Source organism: Oncorhynchus mykiss, chromosome 15, assembly GCF_013265735.2.
Source record: "Oncorhynchus mykiss isolate Arlee chromosome 15, USDA_OmykA_1.1, whole genome shotgun sequence".
NCBI lineage: Eukaryota > Metazoa > Chordata > Actinopteri > Salmoniformes > Salmonidae > Oncorhynchus > Oncorhynchus mykiss.
Genome location: NC_048579.1, coordinates 19,661,857 through 19,681,305, shown reverse-complemented (window position 1 = coordinate 19,681,305; position 19,449 = coordinate 19,661,857). Strand labels below are relative to the sequence as shown.

At 43.9% G+C, this 19,449-nt stretch overlaps 1 protein-coding gene across 19 annotated transcripts in view; it reads right to left on the bottom strand.

Annotated features, from left to right (window-relative positions):
- Positions 1-1,195: 1,195 nt before the first annotated feature.
- Positions 1,196-19,449, bottom strand: part of epb41l3a (erythrocyte membrane protein band 4.1-like 3a) — an 81,827-nt gene continuing 63,573 nt past the window's right edge. For 14 of the 19 annotated variants that reach the window (XM_036943997.1, XM_036944000.1, XM_036943999.1 and 11 more), the window contains 9 exons: positions 18,712-18,906; positions 15,893-15,991; positions 11,900-12,019; positions 11,003-11,182; positions 8,181-8,315; positions 7,093-7,191; positions 5,002-5,082; positions 4,196-4,312; positions 1,196-2,520 (listed from right to left, as the gene is read on the bottom strand). In XM_036943997.1, the coding sequence (XP_036799892.1) occupies positions 4,202-4,312; positions 5,002-5,082; positions 7,093-7,191; positions 8,181-8,315; positions 11,003-11,182; positions 11,900-12,019; positions 15,893-15,991; positions 18,712-18,906 (1,020 nt within the window). In that variant the 3' untranslated portion in view covers positions 1,196-2,520; positions 4,196-4,201. The remainder of the gene's footprint in view (positions 2,521-4,195; positions 4,313-5,001; positions 5,083-7,092; positions 7,192-8,180; positions 8,316-11,002; positions 11,183-11,899; positions 12,020-15,892; positions 15,992-18,711; positions 18,907-19,449) is intronic. The other 5 variants (XM_036944008.1, XM_036944013.1, XM_036944016.1 and 2 more) reach the window with 3 other exon arrangements.

Genomic DNA, 19,449 nt, shown 5'->3' with positions numbered 1-19,449 from the left:
ACTGAGTGTACTAAACATGACATAGACAAACCAGGTGAATCCAGGTGAAAGCTATGATCCCTTATTGATGTCACCTGTTAAATCCACTTTAATCAGTGTAGATGAAGGGGAGGAGATCGGTTGAAGAAGGAGTTTTAGGCCTGGAGACAATTGAGACATGCATGTGTGCCATTCAGACAAAATATGTAAGTGCCTTTGAGTGGGGCATGGCAGTAGGTGCCAGACACACCGGTTTGAGTGTCAAGAATTGCAACGCTGCTGGGGTTTTCACACTCAACAGTTCCCTGTGTGTATCAAGAATGGTCCACCACCCAAAGGACATCCAGCCAACTTGACACAACTGTGGGAAGCATTGGAGTCAGCCTGGGCTACTTTAGACACCTTGTAGTCCATGCCCCGACGAATTGAGGCTGTTAAAAAAAAGAAGTAATTTTACCCATTTCTCTCCTCAATTTTGTGATATCCAATTAGTAGTTTGTCTTGTCCCATCTCTGCAACTCCCCTACGAACTCGGGAGAGTCGAAGGTCGAGAGCCATGCTTCCTCCGAAACACAACCCTACCAAGCCGCACTGCTTCTTGACACTGCTCGCTCAACCCGGAAGCCAGCCGCACCAATGTGTTGGAGGAAACACCATCCAGCTGGCGACCGAAGTCAGCTTGCAGGCACCCGGCCAGCCACAAGGAATCGCTAGAGCGCGATAGGACAAGGAAATCCGGGCCTGGCCCGTCCAGCATCCTTTGAGCAGGGCAATCACAAAGTAGTCTGACTGGAAGCCTGAATACAGGCCCTGGTTTCTGACTGGTTAGGTTCCTCTTTAGAAAATGCTGTTGTGGAACTGAATTATCACATGACCAAATACTGCTTCTCATACGAGTCATTCAAAGTAACTGTCTTGCTGATGGTCATTTGGCTTGGTTATTATCATTCGTCTGTCACACAGAACCAAAGTGATTTACACCACATGTAACACTTGACCACCCATTTTGTCACCTTTCCTTTCAGCGGGGTTCCTTCCATCAATAATTAGCTAATCTTTAGAAGAAAAGAGGAGTGAAAGTGGAATTTATGGTCTAGTGTCACTTAAACTTGTAAAAGTCATTACCTTACTGTAAATGGCTTCACTGTAGAGTTCCTGCCATGAGTTTATGAAAGCATAACAGAGATAGCATTTCAGTGATTGACAAAATTCCAACCCAATGTATTTATAATTTTATTTATCTTGTGGGAAACACATTCAACATGGATGATTTTGCAGCTGTTGAGTCGAGGGGAGTGGGATCAGAGGCATCATGTTCCTAATATCTGAGGGGGAACCGATGACCAAACATATGTCTTATTTTTTATATAAGACACTACTAATGATTCATTCTCATCCCAGTTGTTTACATTGAGGGGAACATGTCACTTCAGGTTCAATGAGCATGATGCCCCTGTGTTGGATGGCCGCTGACACATCGGCCTTGGAGAAATAAAACACACATTGCAGGGTTGTAGTGGAGGTTGTCTGTCCGTTCTTCACAGTTTTAAGGCTTGGATGTGCCACGCAGGGATAAGAGGTGCATTCTGGGTATGATTTAAGAATGAGCAAGACTGCCTAAAATGGCACTCTATTCTCTACATAGTGCACTGCTTTTGCACAAAGCCCACTATATAGGTAATAGGGTGTTATTTCAGATACAACCCAACAAGAACGTTCAATCCACCGACCACCGTGTGAATACATATATTATAAGGGTTTTCTTGATCAACTCGGAAGTCACAGTAATGGAGTCTGTTTAACATTCCCTTCTAACACAATTCTACGAGATCTTGCCTCATTATACTCATCTTTACTTTGTAATTGAAGGAAAACCAAATGAACATATTTACAATTAAAGTAAAAACAACAAAATCATCTTTGAGGGTATATGGTCTACTAAGCAAATGTACGTACCAGTACCATACATATTATGTTAGCCTTTTTCCAGGCAATACTGTATGTAAAATGGAATAAAATCAGCATTGGGATAAATAAGGGGACGTATGGCAAGATGAATGTCACATCTATTGCATGGATAAATATTGTGCCATCATACACGTTCAGCCTAGCTACTATTATTGTAGTTCGATAATAAATAAAACCGAGTATACTATCATAACTCAACTCTCATGACATACATTCTTCTCCCTTCCAGCCTGAGTGCACAGGTCAAGTAAAACATGTATATAATTTGATATTTCCTCCAATGTATTTGTTTTCTCCTTTACAAAATGCAGAAATTATCCCTTTTCATGCAGTATACATGTTCCAATGAAGGGCTGGCCAGCTTTGGAGGTCTGTGTTTGAAAGTAGTGTTGGTGAGTGTGGGTTAGGTTAGTCCAGTAGTAGTCAGACGGAGTAGTATAGTAGTGTCCTCTACAGTGGTGTGTTGTCTGTTGGCAACGTCACTATCCTGCTTGCATCTCATACTCTGAAGAGCGTGAAGTAACGTTAACAGAATGCCCCTGAAACGTCGGTGAACCCAGTGATCCTTCAATCCTGAAAAACAGAAAGGTTATCCTTAGAGCACATGCTTAGATGAAACAGAATGCTTAGCATTCTCTTACATCTTTTTCAGAAGGATGGAAATTAAATATATATTTTCTGTTTCTGCAGCTACTATGGCTGAAGATAACCCTTATGGAAAAACCACATGAATTTTACGTGAACACACATGAAGTGTTCCAAAAACACATGTTTTTATGTTATCACATGTGATCTTAATGTGAAGTTCATGTGACAACATGTAAAGCAACATGAAACTACACATTTGAAAATGTGATCGCATGTGCAGTGTTTCAAAAACACATGTATTCACATGATTTTGCATGTGAAATCATGTGATTTTCCTGTAAGGGGAAGAAGCTGTTATGGCTGGAGATTAAAAGCAGAGCATGAGAGGGGTCCTGTGAAAGACAGTCAATGCTTTGTCTGTTATCGGCAGAAAACAACTTTTTACATCTAAACTGACACTTACAAACACAGCATCATACAGGCTGCATGCTAAGACATGAATAAATGAAAAGGGTTAATGCACAAGACTATACAGCCCTTGCAAAGCAAACACAAGCTCCGTCCAGTAACATGCCTATGCTACAGTGTACAGAAACCTTGATAAGAAATGTAAAATGGTGTCTCTTTCCTCAGCATCATGCCATAACAATAACCAGAAAAGAATGACCAAATCAGGTAATGTTGCTCAATACACTCTCGAAATAACCCTTTATTTAATAGGAATGAGACAAACTGGCAATTTGAAAACCGTATTGTCGGTATTTCCAGTACATTTTAAACAGTACCAGAGACGTCCAGCAGACAGCACTATAGACATCAATCAAAACCCACCTCTAAATTTTGACAAAAGAGAGTAAAAAGAAAATGCACACACCAATGAGCAAATGCACAATGTTTTAATTGCTTATGGTCAATAACGGTATTAGAAGCTGAAAGGAAAAAGCAAACATTAGCACTAAAAACATTTCTAGAGCAAGAATTTCAGCGACAGAAGCCAGCCATGGAAGACTATACTGGATATAGAGACTCCATCCACACAGAAGGAATCACGATACTGAGCGGGGCACAGATGAATGTGGAGTGAAAGCTGAAAGCATAAAAGCTAAAAGCAGCCTCAGGTTAGTAGAGCTAGCTGAGTGTCAAGCAGCCTCAGGTTAGTCGAGCTAGCTGAGTGTCAAGCAGCCTCAGGTTAGTCGAGCTAGCTGAGTGTCAAGCAGCCTCAGGTTAGTCGAGCTAGCTGAGTGTCAAGCAGCCTCAGGTTAGTCGAGCTAGCTGAGTGTCAAGCAGCCTCAGGTTATTCGAGCTAGCTGAGTGTCAAGCAGCCTCAGGTTAGTCAAGCTAGCTGAGTGTCAAGCAGCCTCGGTTTATTCGAGCTAGCTGAGTGTCAAGCAGCCTCAGGTTAGTCGAGCTAGCTGAGTGTCAAGCAGCCTCAGGTTAGTCGAGCTAGCTGAGTGTCAAGCAGCCTCAGGTTAGTCGAGCTAGCTGTATGTTAAGCAGCCTCAGGTTCGTTGAGCTAGCTGAGAGTCAAGCAGCCCTATCGAGAAGGCGGTGACTGAAGACAACCAAGGAGCCAGAGGAGGGATGAGGAAGGAATGGAGGGAGGTCAGTGTCCTGTCAGCCAGCCACACCCGTCACTGACCGACCGACGTTGTCCCCTTACCTGCGGTCATTCTTCGCCCTCCTCGGGCGTGATCTCAGTCTCTTTGTGGACCACTACTTTGGTCACTGACATGTCAGGGTGCTGCTCTTTGGCCTCTTTTATGGCCTGAGCCAGGGCCTAAAAACAGTACGCCAAACACCCCATGGAGGGAAACAGAGAGGAAGGTGGAATGGGTATGATCAGAATCACAAGTGTAAGGGTTGGACTAGTCACAGTATGTGTTTTTGTACACCTCAGTCACTGTGTGTTTGTACACGTTCATCACTCTGTTTATACACGTTTGTCACTGTGTGTGTACAGCTCCCGGTCACGGACCTCAGCTGTTGAACAACAGTGCTTTAAGTCACTTAAAGGCAAAGCATCTCTCAACACAGTATCCAGCAGGCATAATATGGAAAATGATTTCAAATTGACGTCATTTTCTGGTGGTAAACTGTTATTCAGGTTGAGAAGCGGCCATATAACCAGATTGCAACCAACTGGTTTCTGTAGCAACCAGGTAAGGTAAAGACATATTGTTCATGACAACATTAACACGTGAAAGAAAAGATGTCAATTTGTTATCTAGTCAGATTACAACCAGATAAAGGACGTATTTTTCTGGTTGCTAAAAAGACAACTAGTATACAGCCTGACCATGACGTCATAAGACACTATAATGATGTTATTGCCCGCTGAGTAAGGAACCCAATATTATCAGCATTGTATCCAGGTACCACCTGTGTTGTTAAAATAGCTCTGCCTATTTAATAGCTGTAAGGCTACTTGCATGCTAAAGGACACACAGTGTAAGAGTGTCTTCCTACCTCGTCATGGTCTATGTCTGCATCCCCCGAGATGACGATTCTCTTCTCGATCCTCGTTTCCGAGATTCCTCCTTTCACAGTCTGGTAAAAAAATCAAATGTAATTTAAGGGGACATTTCATTCAAGGAACAACTAAGTCAAACTATATTTAGATATATTTGGTATACAGCATGTGGGAAGCAAACGCCAAGCTCAAACCAAATGAGCCATAAGAACCACCTTGGTTAAATTCTATAGCTACACCACTAACAGACTAGTAATATCCATATCCTCTATTCCAGGCTTCCCCAACTGGTTCCCAGGTTTACTGAGCAATTATTTCGTTTTTTGTTTTGTTGGACATACATTTTTTTTGTAAAAACACCAGCAAATCAGCTTCAAGTGATTTTAATTTAGGAAATCTGTTCCAAAGTATTCCCATGCATAATAGAGATATACATGTGATTGTATACAAATGTAGGCAAGGTTTGAAACTAATCTGTTTGGGCTTCTTGCGGTCAATTTGCAATCTACAAATATTTGTAATTATGTTCCGGACCCCTGACCATCCACTCAAGATTTTTTTTTAAATACTGAACACAAATATAATCGCAACATGTAAAGTGTTGGTCCTATGTTTCATGAGCTGAAATAAAGATCCCAGAAATGTTCCACATGTTCCAAATTTGTGCACAAATTTGTTTACATCCCTGTTAGTGACCATTTCTCCTTTCACAAGATAATCCATCCATCTGACAGGTGTGGCATATCAAAAAGCTGATTAAACCGTATGATCAATACACAGGTGCACCTTGTGCTGGGGCCAATAAATGGCCACTCTAAAATGTGCAGTTTTGTCACACAACACAATGCCACAGATGCAATTGGAATGCTGACTGCAGGAATGTCCACCAGAGCTGTTGCCAGAGAATTGAATGTTCATTTCTTTACAATAAGCCGCCTCCAGTGTTATTTTAGAGAATTTGGCAGTACGTCCAACCGCCCTCACAACCGCAGACCATGTGTAGCCACGTAAGCCCAGGACCTCCATATCCAGCTTCTTCATCTGTGGGGTTGTCTGAGACCAGCCACCTGGATAGCTGATGAAACTGAGGGTTTGCACAACCAAATAATTTCTGCACAAACTTTCAGAATCCTATTCACGGAAGCTCATCTGCATGCTCGTCATCCTCACCAGGGTCTTGACCTGACTGTTTGATGTCGTAACTGACTCCAGTGGGCAAATGCTCACCTTCGATGGCCACTGGCATGCTGGAGAAGTGTGCTTTTCACAGATGAATCCCGGTTTCAACTGTAACGGTCAGATGGCAGACAGCGTGTATGGCGTTGTGTGGGCGAGCGGTTTGCAGAGTGCCCCATGGTGGTGGTGGGGTTATGGTATGTGCAGGCGTAAGCTATGGACAAAAATATATATTTTTTTATCGATGGCAATTTGAATGCACAGAGATACCGTCACGAGATCCTGAGGCCCATTGTTGTGCCATTCATCCGCCGCCATCACCTCATGTTTCATCATGATAATGCACGGCCCCATGTCGCAAGGATCTGTACACAATTCCTGGAAGCTGAAAATATCCCAGTTCTTCCATGGCCTGCATACTCATCAGACATGTCACCCATTGAGCATGTGTGGGATGCTCTGGATCGACGTGTACGACAGCGTGTTAAGAGTTCCCGACAACATCCACAAACTTCACACAGCCATTAAAGAGGAGTGGGACAACATTCCACAGGCCACAATCAACAGTCTGATCAACTCTATGTGAAGGAGATGTCACGCTGCATGATGCAATGGTGGTCACACCAGATAATGGTTGGTTTTCTGATCCACGCCCCTACCTTTTTTTTATGTATCTGTGACCAACAGATGCATATCTGTATTCCCAGTCATCTGAAATCCATAGATTAGGGCCTAATGAATGTAGTTCAATTGACTGATTTCTTTATATGAACTGTAACTCAGTAAAATCTTTACAATTATTGCATGTTGCATTTAGTTGATGATCCCTGCTCTCTTCACTCATGCCCCTATTCATTCATGCTCATGGTGAATGAGAGTGGCACACTGAGGCCGGGTCAGGTAGTACCTACCTTGGTGATATGTGTGGTTGTTGTGGTGCTGGTGGTCTCTGAGGTGATGGTCTGGGCGCTCATCAACACCCCCGCCTCTGGATCAGTGTCAGCGTCACCCTGGCACAAAACACAGACACAATACATCCGCTCCATTGAGTGCTTCAAAGCTGGGACTGAGACTGAAAAACAGGTCATCAAAAAGAAAGGAAGACAAAGGCACTCTTCATATAACTAATTAAAATGCCTTTATTTGTATGGCATGTTCAATAGAAACAAAGTTTTACATTAAAAAAACAACAACTTTGTTTCTATTGAACATTCTATTGAACATTCGGTACACTTTTATATGAAGAGTGCCTTGGTCCTCCTTTCTTTTTGATGACCAATTCACCCCTTTTATCAAAGAGCACCTTCTGTCTACCAAAATGTACTATTGTGTACCTTAGTAGCGCTTCCCTTCCTCTTACTACGAGATTGAAAAACAGCCTCTATCTCAAGGCCATTAGACTGCTAAACAGCAATCACTAACTCAGAGTGGTTGCTGCCTACACTGAGACCCAATCACTGGCTACTTTATTAAATGGATCACTAGTCACTTTAAACAATGCCACTTTAATAATGTTTACATATTTTACATTACTCATATCACATGTATATACTGTATTTTATACCATCTACTGCACCATGCCAATGCCGCTCGGCCATCGCCCATATACTTATATGTACATATTCTCATTCAACACTTTAGATTTGTATGTATTAGGTAGTTGTTTGGGAATTGTTTGATTACTTGTTAGATATTACTGCACTGTAGGAACTAGAAGCACAAGCATTTTGCTACACTCGCATTAACATCTGCTAACCATGTGTTTGTGACCAATAGCATTTGATTTGAAGAACAGGGTCGTGTTCATCTGGCACCAAACGGAAGAAAACGGACTTAAACAGAGGAATTCCCTGGGCTCTTTTTTGTTTTCTGTTGCAAAACTTTTAAAACTTTTATATTGTGTGCCCTAATGAATGAGGTTGAAAACATTGGAGTAAATGAGAAGAACCAGTACAGAGCATGAGCCTGAACAACCCTGACGTTTTGTGAGGACCTTTACCTCCAGTGACCGGTATGTGATGGTTTTCATTTCCGTGTGTATTACAGGTACGTCCTTGGGCACCAGCATCTCTGTCTCCTCCATCACGTCTGCCCTGTTGAAGGTCAGGACCTCTGGAGACTCCAGCGCAGATGTCTGAAAGAGAGGAAGAAGGGTGAAATGGAGAGAGACAAAATGAGACTGGTGCAGAAAGTTAGATTTTTATACCTTATGGTCTCACGCTAGCGTACATCTATGCACAAACATGTTCATGACCACACACACAATTACAATTTCACCACCTGTCTACAGGACATACACAAGCAATTTGTTTAATGGAAGGTTATAGAAAATGCAGGAGAAGAAAATGGGAAAAAAGCTTAAAGAAAAGATTCACCCATTTTGAATATGATATTGTTTTTGTGCATCTCTGTTCTATCACTTCCCTGGGACATTTCAAGTGTATTTTTGCTATTGCCGTTTAGGTAGGCAGAAATTCTGCCGGTATGACATAGCACTGCGATGAAGTCACTCTCACTAACCTGGAAGTTAATCGGAATACAACTTTTAGATTGTGAAAACGTCTGTCATACATGTCAGATTTCAATACTGGCCGATGTCAAACGCAGGAGGTTGTCTTCTTTCGAATTAGCCATTGATCATATTTTTGATATTCCTACCTCAAGAAATGTGTAATTTAACGGAGGGTCTAGCACATTTCTCCAATTTTCTGCCTCTTCAGTCCAGGGTGCTTTGCATGGTGCCGTTGCATGGCCATTGCGAATGTCAGACTCCACCCTGAGGCACATCGATCTACAGGTTGAACATGGTGAGGTTGTAAACTCCTAAATTGATAGGGCTGTTTGTTTCAGCGATTTTGCAGCTAACTAGCTACTTCACATGCCGATATTGACTTTGATATTATTGTGTGTAGCTACGTTGGCTAGCTAGCTAGACAGCCAGCCCTAAGAGAGAGCATTGCATTGTAGGTTTTGTAGTCGACTTAAGCTGCAACAGATTTCCATAACGATTTTCACGTTGCTACCAACCTTTTTATAACAATAAAATATTTGTTCACAAAAAATATTGTGTTATTTAACGCTGTAAATTATAGTAATGAGTGGTTTTGGGTGGAATTTTCCTTTAAGGAAAGTCTGAATAATTGTGGATCATTCATGAGATGCATGCTCTCTCTGATAAAATATTTTAAAAAACTTCAATAAATGAATCAAAATAAATGATCAAATCCCAAAGCACAGAATAAAGGAGAATTTTGTGTTACAAAGAATGTAAGAAAATGTCAAATGTTTACAATAACAACATGTTTTCCTGATGAAAGAGTTGTGTATCACCCAGGTCCCTTTGGACCCTGACCAAAGAACAAACGCAAAGAGATTTTCACTTCAGCCAGTCTGTGTCATGCATGACAGAACTCAACAGTGTTCACCACTGAGTAAGTCTTATTTATCTGGATGTGTGGAAGCCTATTCATTCATTTTGGAGAAGGCCAAATTGATCTACCTGGCAGGATTGTACGTATTTCTAAACAATTCCTGTTGCTTTCACTGAAACGGTCCATATCATTGAAATTGGCTGTGGACTTCAAACTTAATCGATAGCAACAGACTGCTATCTATTTAAGCTGTGCTTCTCATAGACGCGTGTCCATAAAACATTTAAATTATTGCCACTCATGATTACCAACAAGGTAATATTTAGGAACATTGGGGAAATGAGGCAGTACTACCAGGAAGGGATATGCACCATCTCCACTGTGAAACTGTGTGTACATGTGCAGGCCGAAATATTCTAATTGAACGTTTATATTGTCGCTCCAAGAACAAACACTAACAGGCACACACACACCTCCCTCCATGCAATCTTCCACTACAGTTTTCAATACTGCTCCTGGGTAATACATATACAGTAGCGTGTATCTGCAGCTTGCAGTATTTACAACCTGCCTGGCCAGGGTATTGATTTCCAATAGAAACCCCAGTGTGCAGAAACAGGGACAGGAAACAAGGTCGTTGTCATCCCCACCTGCACATCACTACACACACAGCTCCACAGGCTGTAATGGCTGACTGCTGTTATTGGTGAAGAGGAGGGACAGGACTGGGAGAGTTGGATGGCTTATCCAGTGGTAATACTGCTTATTACAGGAAAATTACAGGCAAATGGGAGGCCAATAATTGGGATAATTTTGGGAGGCTCGATTGATATTACAGGCAATTGTCAGGGTTAGACTCGGCTAGATTGAGCACTTTCTAAGTAGCATGGACAAAAAGGAATGTGAGACCAGGGTAGTTTCAGCTAGCTTTTCCAGTGCTAATGTAGGCGAGGGGGAAGGAGAGTTGAGGAGGTACTTATGGGACAACCAGGGAAAAGGTTGGGGCTCTTTGGGGTGTTACCTCTGAGTGAGCTCTAGCAGCAGCTACCTCCCCACTGAGACTCTGCCAGGATGCTGTTGTAGGAGAGGGGGACACAAAGCACCCTCTCCAGTCCAGGCTGTTCTCTTTCTCCTCCTCCTCCTCCTCTGAGACTGACCCTGTGGACACCTCTCCCTCTGACGGACTGTCCAGCCCCAGGCCTCCACCTGAGCCTGCGGTTGGAGTTTCCTCCTCAGTCTCTGTCTGATTCACCGCTGCCCCTACAGCTTCGTCCACAGCGGCCTGGGCCGCGGCAGTCAGGGCAGGCCCCGCGGAGGTTATGCTAGCGGCGCCGCTAGTGTCACTCGCCTCGCTGGGCGTGTCCGAGTCATCATGCATGAGCGTCCCTGTAAACCCAAGCACGGACTGAGGCCCATCATCCTTTATCCCTCCCAATGAATCTGTCTCTACCTGCTCAGGCTGCTGACCAGCTTGTTTCTCCATGTCGTCAGGCCGGTCGTCAGGCTGTTTCTCCACCGGCTGCTCCTGGTCCTCTGCCGGCTGTTCTTTCGGCTGATCCTCAACCTCTTCTGTTTGCTGTGATGATACCACCTCTGTCTGCAGCACGATCCGCTCCACCTTCTCTGTTGTCTAGCAAAGGAAACAAACAAGACGTCACAGTCAGTCTCCTTGAACCTGTGTGGGCACTTCAATTACTGTAGGCCTAGTATGGAATCAAATGCTAAAACAATGACAAATAGCATGATTGTGTTTCCATACAGCAGGAAAGGGTTACTTTATATGTTAGTACCGACGTGATCTTCTGAATGCATGTTGTCATTTAACATTGGTTTCATTGCATGATTGCTTTGTTTTCCACTTTGAGGTATCGAAATGTTCTAAAAGATGATTAGGGTGGAAAAATCAAATATGCGCCTCGATAAAGCTCTCACACAGTCATAGGACCATGTGGTACATCTGTCTAGACAAACCATGTCCTCATAAACCTGTCCTAAATCATGTGTCCTCATCAACCTGTCCTAAACCATATGTCCTCATCAACCTGTCCTAAGTCATGTGTCCTCATCAACCTGTCCTCTGTTTTAATGATCGGGAGGAAGGACGGACGGACTGATAGGGAACAGGCAAGTGGCGATGACAGAAATGCCTGACAGACAGCAGTGGCTAGAGCGACAACATTTCCTCACCAACAAGGACAAACAGTATAGATACTGAACAGTTCTCTTACAAAAGAGATGTTATCTCAATGTGAATAACCTGTATATGTAAAGTTGAAAACAAATAAATTATAACTGCTGTCATCCCATTTGTTAAGTTGTATATTGTCCATAGGGCATAAGAGGCCACCTTGAGCAGGGCCTGACTATGGGCAGGCGAGGCAGTCCAACCCCGCGTGCTGGTCTGATATCGGGCCGAATGTAAGAGAGCGGTGAGCTCCGGGGACATCTCCTCAAAGGTCGGCTTAGGCTGAGCAGACAGAGAGATGGGGAGAGTACACACACAGGAGTAGAAGAGAGAGACACACACACACGCACACACACACAGTTAGATACTGTACATACAAAGGAGGAGAGACACAGACAGACAGGCCTTTGACACAATGCCCAGACACAAGCTCAGGGGATGGGGGTTTGTGGGGATTATTCATAAGAGCATTGAGGTGAAGATTGATCGCTAAGAAGGGTCATTTTAGAAGATTGGGTTTGAGAAGATAGAATACTTTAAGAACTCTTAAGAATCTAGAGTGATTTCAAAGGTTTAAAGTGATCAAATGACAGTGTTTTCAAATGTGTTTTTTAATCCATGTTTGTATGCTATATTACGCAAATCTGAGGAATTGATAGAAACACCACCCTGTGACATATCAATCACTTTACTAGAGCTTTTATACATTTATCGCACTTCTACAAAATAGTGGAGCGTCGTCAGCAATTCAACTTTACTAGGGAGACCTTATGGCAGCTCAGTACTTGGCTTTCATCTATTGAGAATGTCAATCACAAAGGCAATAGATGAGACAGACAAGTATGTCTTGTGAGTCGGGATGTCTCCTCTTATGAATAGGGCCCATATCATAATCTCAGATCAAGCAGCCGAGAGTTCATAGAGGGCCTACCAAGGGAAGTCAAAAGTAAATGTGGTAGGGCTGAAGCAGTCAGTGGCATATAAACCATAGTATACCGTACCGTACCATAAGCCAAAGTGTAAAGCATTAATTTGGTGTGGCTAGCAGCATGGGGAACAAGCATAAAATGAAACACAATTTCATTTACATTGAAATGAAAGGGGTAAACAAATGCCAGTGCCCATGAGGCAGCAAGTTTGGCTTAGGAAAGCAGTAAACAAATTACACCAAATACCGTGGTTAAGGGATTTGTGTCCAACTAAAAAGAGCAAAGGATAGAAAGAAAGAGATACCCAAGCGATTCCCATAAACATTCAGTCGAGTGCAAAAGAGCGCCGGGTCCAGGCTTGTTGCAGTAGATACGAAGACCAGGCAGACAGGGGCGGGATTAGCTTGAAAACATTTTGGGGGGCTACAGTAGGGAGGGAGAGGGGGGGGCTTCAGGCATTTTGGGGGGAGGGGCGTCATATCATCCTACCACTTTGGAGGGCGATGGGGTTCTGGATAGATAGGACACGGGGCCGGGGCTCAGACGCAGATCCTCCATTGGAGGCTTGGGCTTTGTCATGGGAGACTTTGCCATAGGTGACTTGGCCATGGGGGAGCGTGGCGAGAGAGGTGTGTGAGGTGCAACAGGGGTGGTGCTCCTGTCTCCCAGGAGAAAAGTCTCCCTCAGCTGCTTCCTGCTGTCCGCTCTCGCGGCATCACTGATGTCCTGGCTGGAGCGGATGGACACCATGGTCCGCACGGTGCCCAGGCCCAGGGCACCGTTGCTGGGCTCAGATGGAGAGGGCGTCCTGGCCTCCTTGATGGTAATCATGGGGGGTCCGATTCCCTCCTGGGGTGGGAGACCCATGTGGACAGACACCGGCATCTCATACTCAGTCGACACCGGGATGATCTTCACTGTGGTGGTGGATTGGTCTGCTGCCCTCATCAGCTCCCTTGCAAACGCTGCCGGAGCAGCCGCCACCGCCTCCCCACCATCTTTGGCCCGCTTTGTCATTGTGACAATCTTGCCTGACATTGTGTCATAGGACTTGCCCAGGGTATAGTTCTTCTCTCTCATCTCCTCGGTTTTGGAGGGGAGTTCGCTGCGGAAGCTCTCATACGCTTTCAACTCCTTGCCGACTATGCCACCACTGGTGCCGGCGAGCGCTCCTTCGGCCACAGTGTTAGTGACGGTCATAACTTTATAGTTGACAATGTTTTTCTTTTCGGTTACCTTAGGAGGGACTTTACTTACTATTACCCACCCGTCAGAATCCTACATACAAGATACATACAAAGACTGGGGTTAGCCAGTTCAACGGCAGATTGACGTTAATTGTAATGAATCTTGCCCTGGAGGCCATTCCGCTTGATGGACCAGCTGCAAAGTCAAAATTGTCTATACGTAAAAAATCATGAAAACAAAAATTTGGGTTAGGCATAATTTAAGGTTAGGGTTACATGGAACCCAAACCGGCTGCGCTCGTGCGCCATCGTGCATGAATTTATTTTGTCCCCCCACACCAAATGCGATCACGATACGCAGGTTAAAATATCAAAACAAACTCTGCACCGATTATATTAATTTGGAGACAGGTCGAAAAGCATTAAACATTTATGGCAATTTAGCTAGCTAGCTTGCACTTGCTAGCTAATTTGTCCTATTTAGCTAGCTTGCTGTTGCTAGCTAATTTGTCCTGGGATATAAACATTTAGTTGTTATTTTACCTGAAATGCACAAGGTCCTCTACTCCGCCAATTAATCCACACATAAAACTGTCAACCGAATCGTTTCTAGTCATCTCTCCTCCTTCCAGGACTTTTTCTTCTCTTGACTTTATATTGTGATTGGCAACTTTCATAAATTAGGTGCATTACCGCCACCGACCTATTTCGTATTTCACTCACCCACGTGGGTATAACCAATGAGGAGATGGCACGTGGGTACCTGTTTCTATAAACCAATGAGGAGATGGGAGAGGCAGGACTTGCAGCACGATCTGTGTCAGAAATAGAACTGAGTTATATTTTAGCCCTTGGCAACGCAGACGCTCGTGAGCTGTGTGGGCAATAATTGAACATATATGTCTAAATGTATTTTACAACGCTCACGTGTAGTCAGCCTGTTAGGCATTAGGGTTAGCAGTGTGGATAGGTTTAAACAATATTTTATGACTTTGTGGCTGTGCCATATAATGACCACTCTGCACTGCTGCCTCCTGGGAAATATTCATAACAATAAATGCCAACTTGCAGTTCAATGGGGGGAGAAGGACTTCCAGTGGCAGTCCCAAGAAGAGTCATTCTTAAAGCAGCAACTTTAGACTTGCAAGCAACATAGATCATAGACACTATTAACATAGACAGCAACATAGATCACAGTTCTTAGTTGTTAGTGTATTGTTAAAGAGTGACGGCCTTTAAAAAGCAACAAATCCCATTGAAAACGGCCCTTGTGGCATCGAGCCAGAAAGAGTTCTAGTGTCAAAATTGACTACAAAGTGTAATTAGGAATAATTTTGGTCATAAAGTCAGTCTCGTCTAAAACAGTGTTGATTTGACAATGTCCATTGGGGAACTAACATGGGGTGAACAGCTGCGGTGATTGATCTCTATCCAATAGCATAGACAATGAGACAGACATGCCCAGCAGCTCAATTTTGTTTACATAAGACAACATGTCGCCCATTCTTTTACTTGAGAAATATTGCACAAAACACCTTAGTTATGTGTTAAACTAAAACTAAAGCATCCTCTGCAAAAACTGAAAAATATATTACAGATTTCTTGAGTGAACTTTTGAGCAAGTGAAATAGGCTTCCGCGGCTACAGTGTCTCATCGGGGACAAACATCATTAACCAAACGCTGAATCGGTCAGGAAACACATCTCCAAGACTGAAATCTCGTTTTCTAATGAGCAACAGAAAAACACACGTGCCAATCGGCATGTTCAGTGGCTATTTAAAACCGGTCTCTATGTATAGCTAATTTACAGTAGACCTACATACAGATTCAAATTCTTGTCATGTTGTCATCCACTGCTGACAATGAATAACATAGGATGCTAGTCCTACACTCCCAAATGGATCTTTGGTTAAATATGTACAGTAAAACATGTTAATAATTCATAGGCTTAGCTGTCTCTAATCTAACCAAGCAGCAGAGATGAAGGTGTTCCAATCACACAGAGATAGCTGGACCAGCATACATCCTGGCTACCTACCACAGTAGTCTTAGTATCCACAGGGCTGTGGTTGATCTCCTCCTCAATGCTACCGCCTGCAGCCATGACTCTCTCATCCTCTCTCTCATCCTCTTTGCTCTACATGAATAGAAAAGAAAAACAAGACAAACAAACAGCCCGGCATGAATGAAGTAGAATGGAAAGTAGCTTTGAGGCGTACGTGTGTGGGCTGTATCCTATTACGGATATCATTACTCATTCTGTTTGATAAGAGTGTGTGGGATATGAGATTTCCATAAAACACGGCACAACCGTGTGTAACGATGGGACTTAAGTATATCTCCAAACATACTCACACTATGAGGTTGATAACAGAGATAAGGGTGTGGATTAATGAGAACATTCTCTGCAGACACAATCCCTCTTCTTCCAGTATCTCACAAATAAAGAATGGGTCAAGGTTGCAAGACTTGGCTGAGGGGTAAACTGGCTCCTTTCCACACCTACTTTAATCACATACAAACAGTCATAAAAATAAATACTGGCAGAAATATGATATCGTCGCTGCTACATGAATAAATAAATAAATCCCCTTTCCTTGGTTACATCATCATTGCCGTTCTCCCGACTGCTTGATGTTCACACACACACACACACACACACACACACACACACACACACACACACACACACACACACACACACACACAGACACACACAGACACACAGCATGCAGAGTGGTGGGGGTTTCTTCCTCCCTTTTGAAGTCCATGCATGCTTTTCCATAGCAGGGCTGTGGTTGATCTTAGTCCTGCTAAAATGCTTAGCCAAGGAGGATGTTTGCTTCCTTGAGTCTCTCCCTCCCACCTCCATTTGGCAAGGTTATAGCACAAGGATTTATTACTCATTCACAGGCCAGGCTGCTAAAAATCAATCCAGCCCTATATTGATGTCACACTGTAAATTGTCCCCTGGTACTTTCAACTGGTGCTCCTTGTATCTACTTTTGGCTTCAGCGGTTGGATTTTGTAGCCTACACACTTTTTGTCTGCATCAAGGAGCTGCCTCTGAATCACTTCCTTTCACAGTGGCTTAACTTCACTTGAAAAACACGTTGATGCTTGGTAGCTACTTGAACACGTCACTGGAGAAGGAAGGGTATAGGTGTCACATGTCATAATGAGGCAGCGATTATTTCCTAACATCTGTCCCTCTATCTCCAGTAGCGGGGTGTTAAGCACCTTCCTCCACCTGTATAGATTATTGAGTAGCTTTTCAAGGAGACACGGTAGAGGCCCCAGTCTCCTGAGATTTGACATGGAGAGGAGGGATCTCATTCATTGCAGCAGGCACATCTCAACCTTCTCACACTGCAGAAGGCACATCGCAACCTTCTCACACTGCAGCACATCTCAACCTTCTCACACTGCAGAAGGCACATGTCAACCTTCTCACAATGCAGCAAGCACATGTCAACCTTCTCACAATGCAGCAGGCACATGTCAACCTTCTCACATTGCAGCAGGCACATGTCAACCTTCTCACAATGCAGCAGGCACATGTCAACCTTCTCACATTGCAGCAGGCACATGTCAACCTTCTCACATTGCAGCAGGCACATGTCAACCTTCTCACATTGCAGCAGGCACATGTCAACCTTCTCACACTGCAGCAGGCACATGTCAACCTTCTCACACTGCAGCAGGCACATGTCAACCTTCTCACACTGCAGCAGGCACATGTCAACCTTCTCACATTGCAGCAGGCACATGTCAACCTTCTCACATTGCAGCAGGCACATGTCAACCTTCTCACACTGCAGCAGGCACATGTCAACCTTCTCACACTGCAGAAGGCACATGTCAACCTTCTCACAATGCAGAAGGCCCATGTCAACCTTCTCACACTGCAGCAGGCCCATGTCAACCTTCTCACACTGCAGCAGGCACATGTCAACCTTCTCACAATGCAGAAGGCACATGTCAACCTTCTCACAATGCAGCAAGCACATGTCAACCTTCTCACAATGCAGCAGGCACATGTCAACCTTCTCACATTGCAGCAGGCACATGTCAACCTTCTCACAATGCAGCAGGCACATGTCAACCTTCTCACATTGCAGCAGGCACATGTCAACCTTCTCACATTGCAGCAGGCACATGTCAACCTTCTCACATTGCAGCAGGCACATGTCAACCTTCTCACACTGCAGCAGGCACATGTCAACCTTCTCACACTGCAGCAGGCACATGTCAACCTTCTCACACTGCAGCAGGCACATGTCAACCTTCTCACATTGCAGCAGGCACATGTCAACCTTCTCACATTGCAGCAGGCACATGTCAACCTTCTCACACTGCAGCAGGCACATGTCAACCTTCTCACACTGCAGAAGGCACATGTCAACCTTCTCACAATGCAGAAGGCCCATGTCAACCTTCTCACACTGCAGCAGGCCCATGTCAACCTTCTCACACTGCAGCAGGCACATGTCAACCTTCTCACAATGCAGAAGGCACATCTCAACCTTCAAATCATGTCCTATCAAAAGCAAGGATGCTATTTCTCTTTAAGTCAGGATAGTAGTGTGTGTACTTCCAGCAGTTTTAAACTTGATTCAGCTTATCAAGGAGCTAATGAGCAGCTGATTAGTAGAACCAGGTGTGTTAGAGCAGGATGGAACAAAAAGCAGCATAATGTCCACCCATGGATTACATGTTACCGGATTTCTAATTCTACGTGTTTTCATCCACTGAGATTCTACTAAATGTGTAATTAAAACACAGGGGTCTCTAAACGCTGTATGGATGCCTCCCCCCTCTCTATTCAGTCCCTTTCCGATTTGACAGTGAATTTACCGGTACTTCATCGAGCTCCAGTGGTTCAATCATAGGGGCTTCGTCGAGACGCAGCGAGCGCAGGGGGGACGAGGAGAGCCTCTTCTCCCACTCGGTGAGGCCGGCCGTGTCGGCGCCCGTCTCCAGGAACGACCTCTTGAGCTCGCTGATGTTGGTTGCGTGTTTCAACAGCTCCTCTGGCGTGCCCACTGTGTCCTGAGGAACAGAAAGAGAAGTCATCTGACTGATGCTACTGCTAATTCTAGATTTTAAACGTGTCTGGATATCAATTTAATGTCGGAGTATTGTGTCCCGTTCTTTCAGGCTGTTTAACATTTATGTCCATGTTTTGAACAATACTGAAAATAACATTCTATTGAAAAAAATATGCTACTGGACGCTAGTCAGCAAGCTACAAATCAATCCTTTAAAAACAAAATGAGGTAGTGAATGAGTTCTGCAATGCAAACGCAATAGGAAATCAACGGTGTACTATGAGACGAAATTACAATTCTGAATCTTTGTGAGTGCAGCTTGTGTGCTGCTATCCAAGTAGCGTGGCTAAGTATCGTCTTGGTGACAGATTGACAAACATAATGTCCATTCATTTGATGTATGTTTATATTATGTTCACAGGTGCAGTGCAGTGTAATGAGCTGTATATACGGCATAATCTATCCAAAACAGGCAGAACATGCATTCAAAAGAACACTGCAATGCATTTGCCTCTCTTGTATACTTATGAATTATCCACATTTT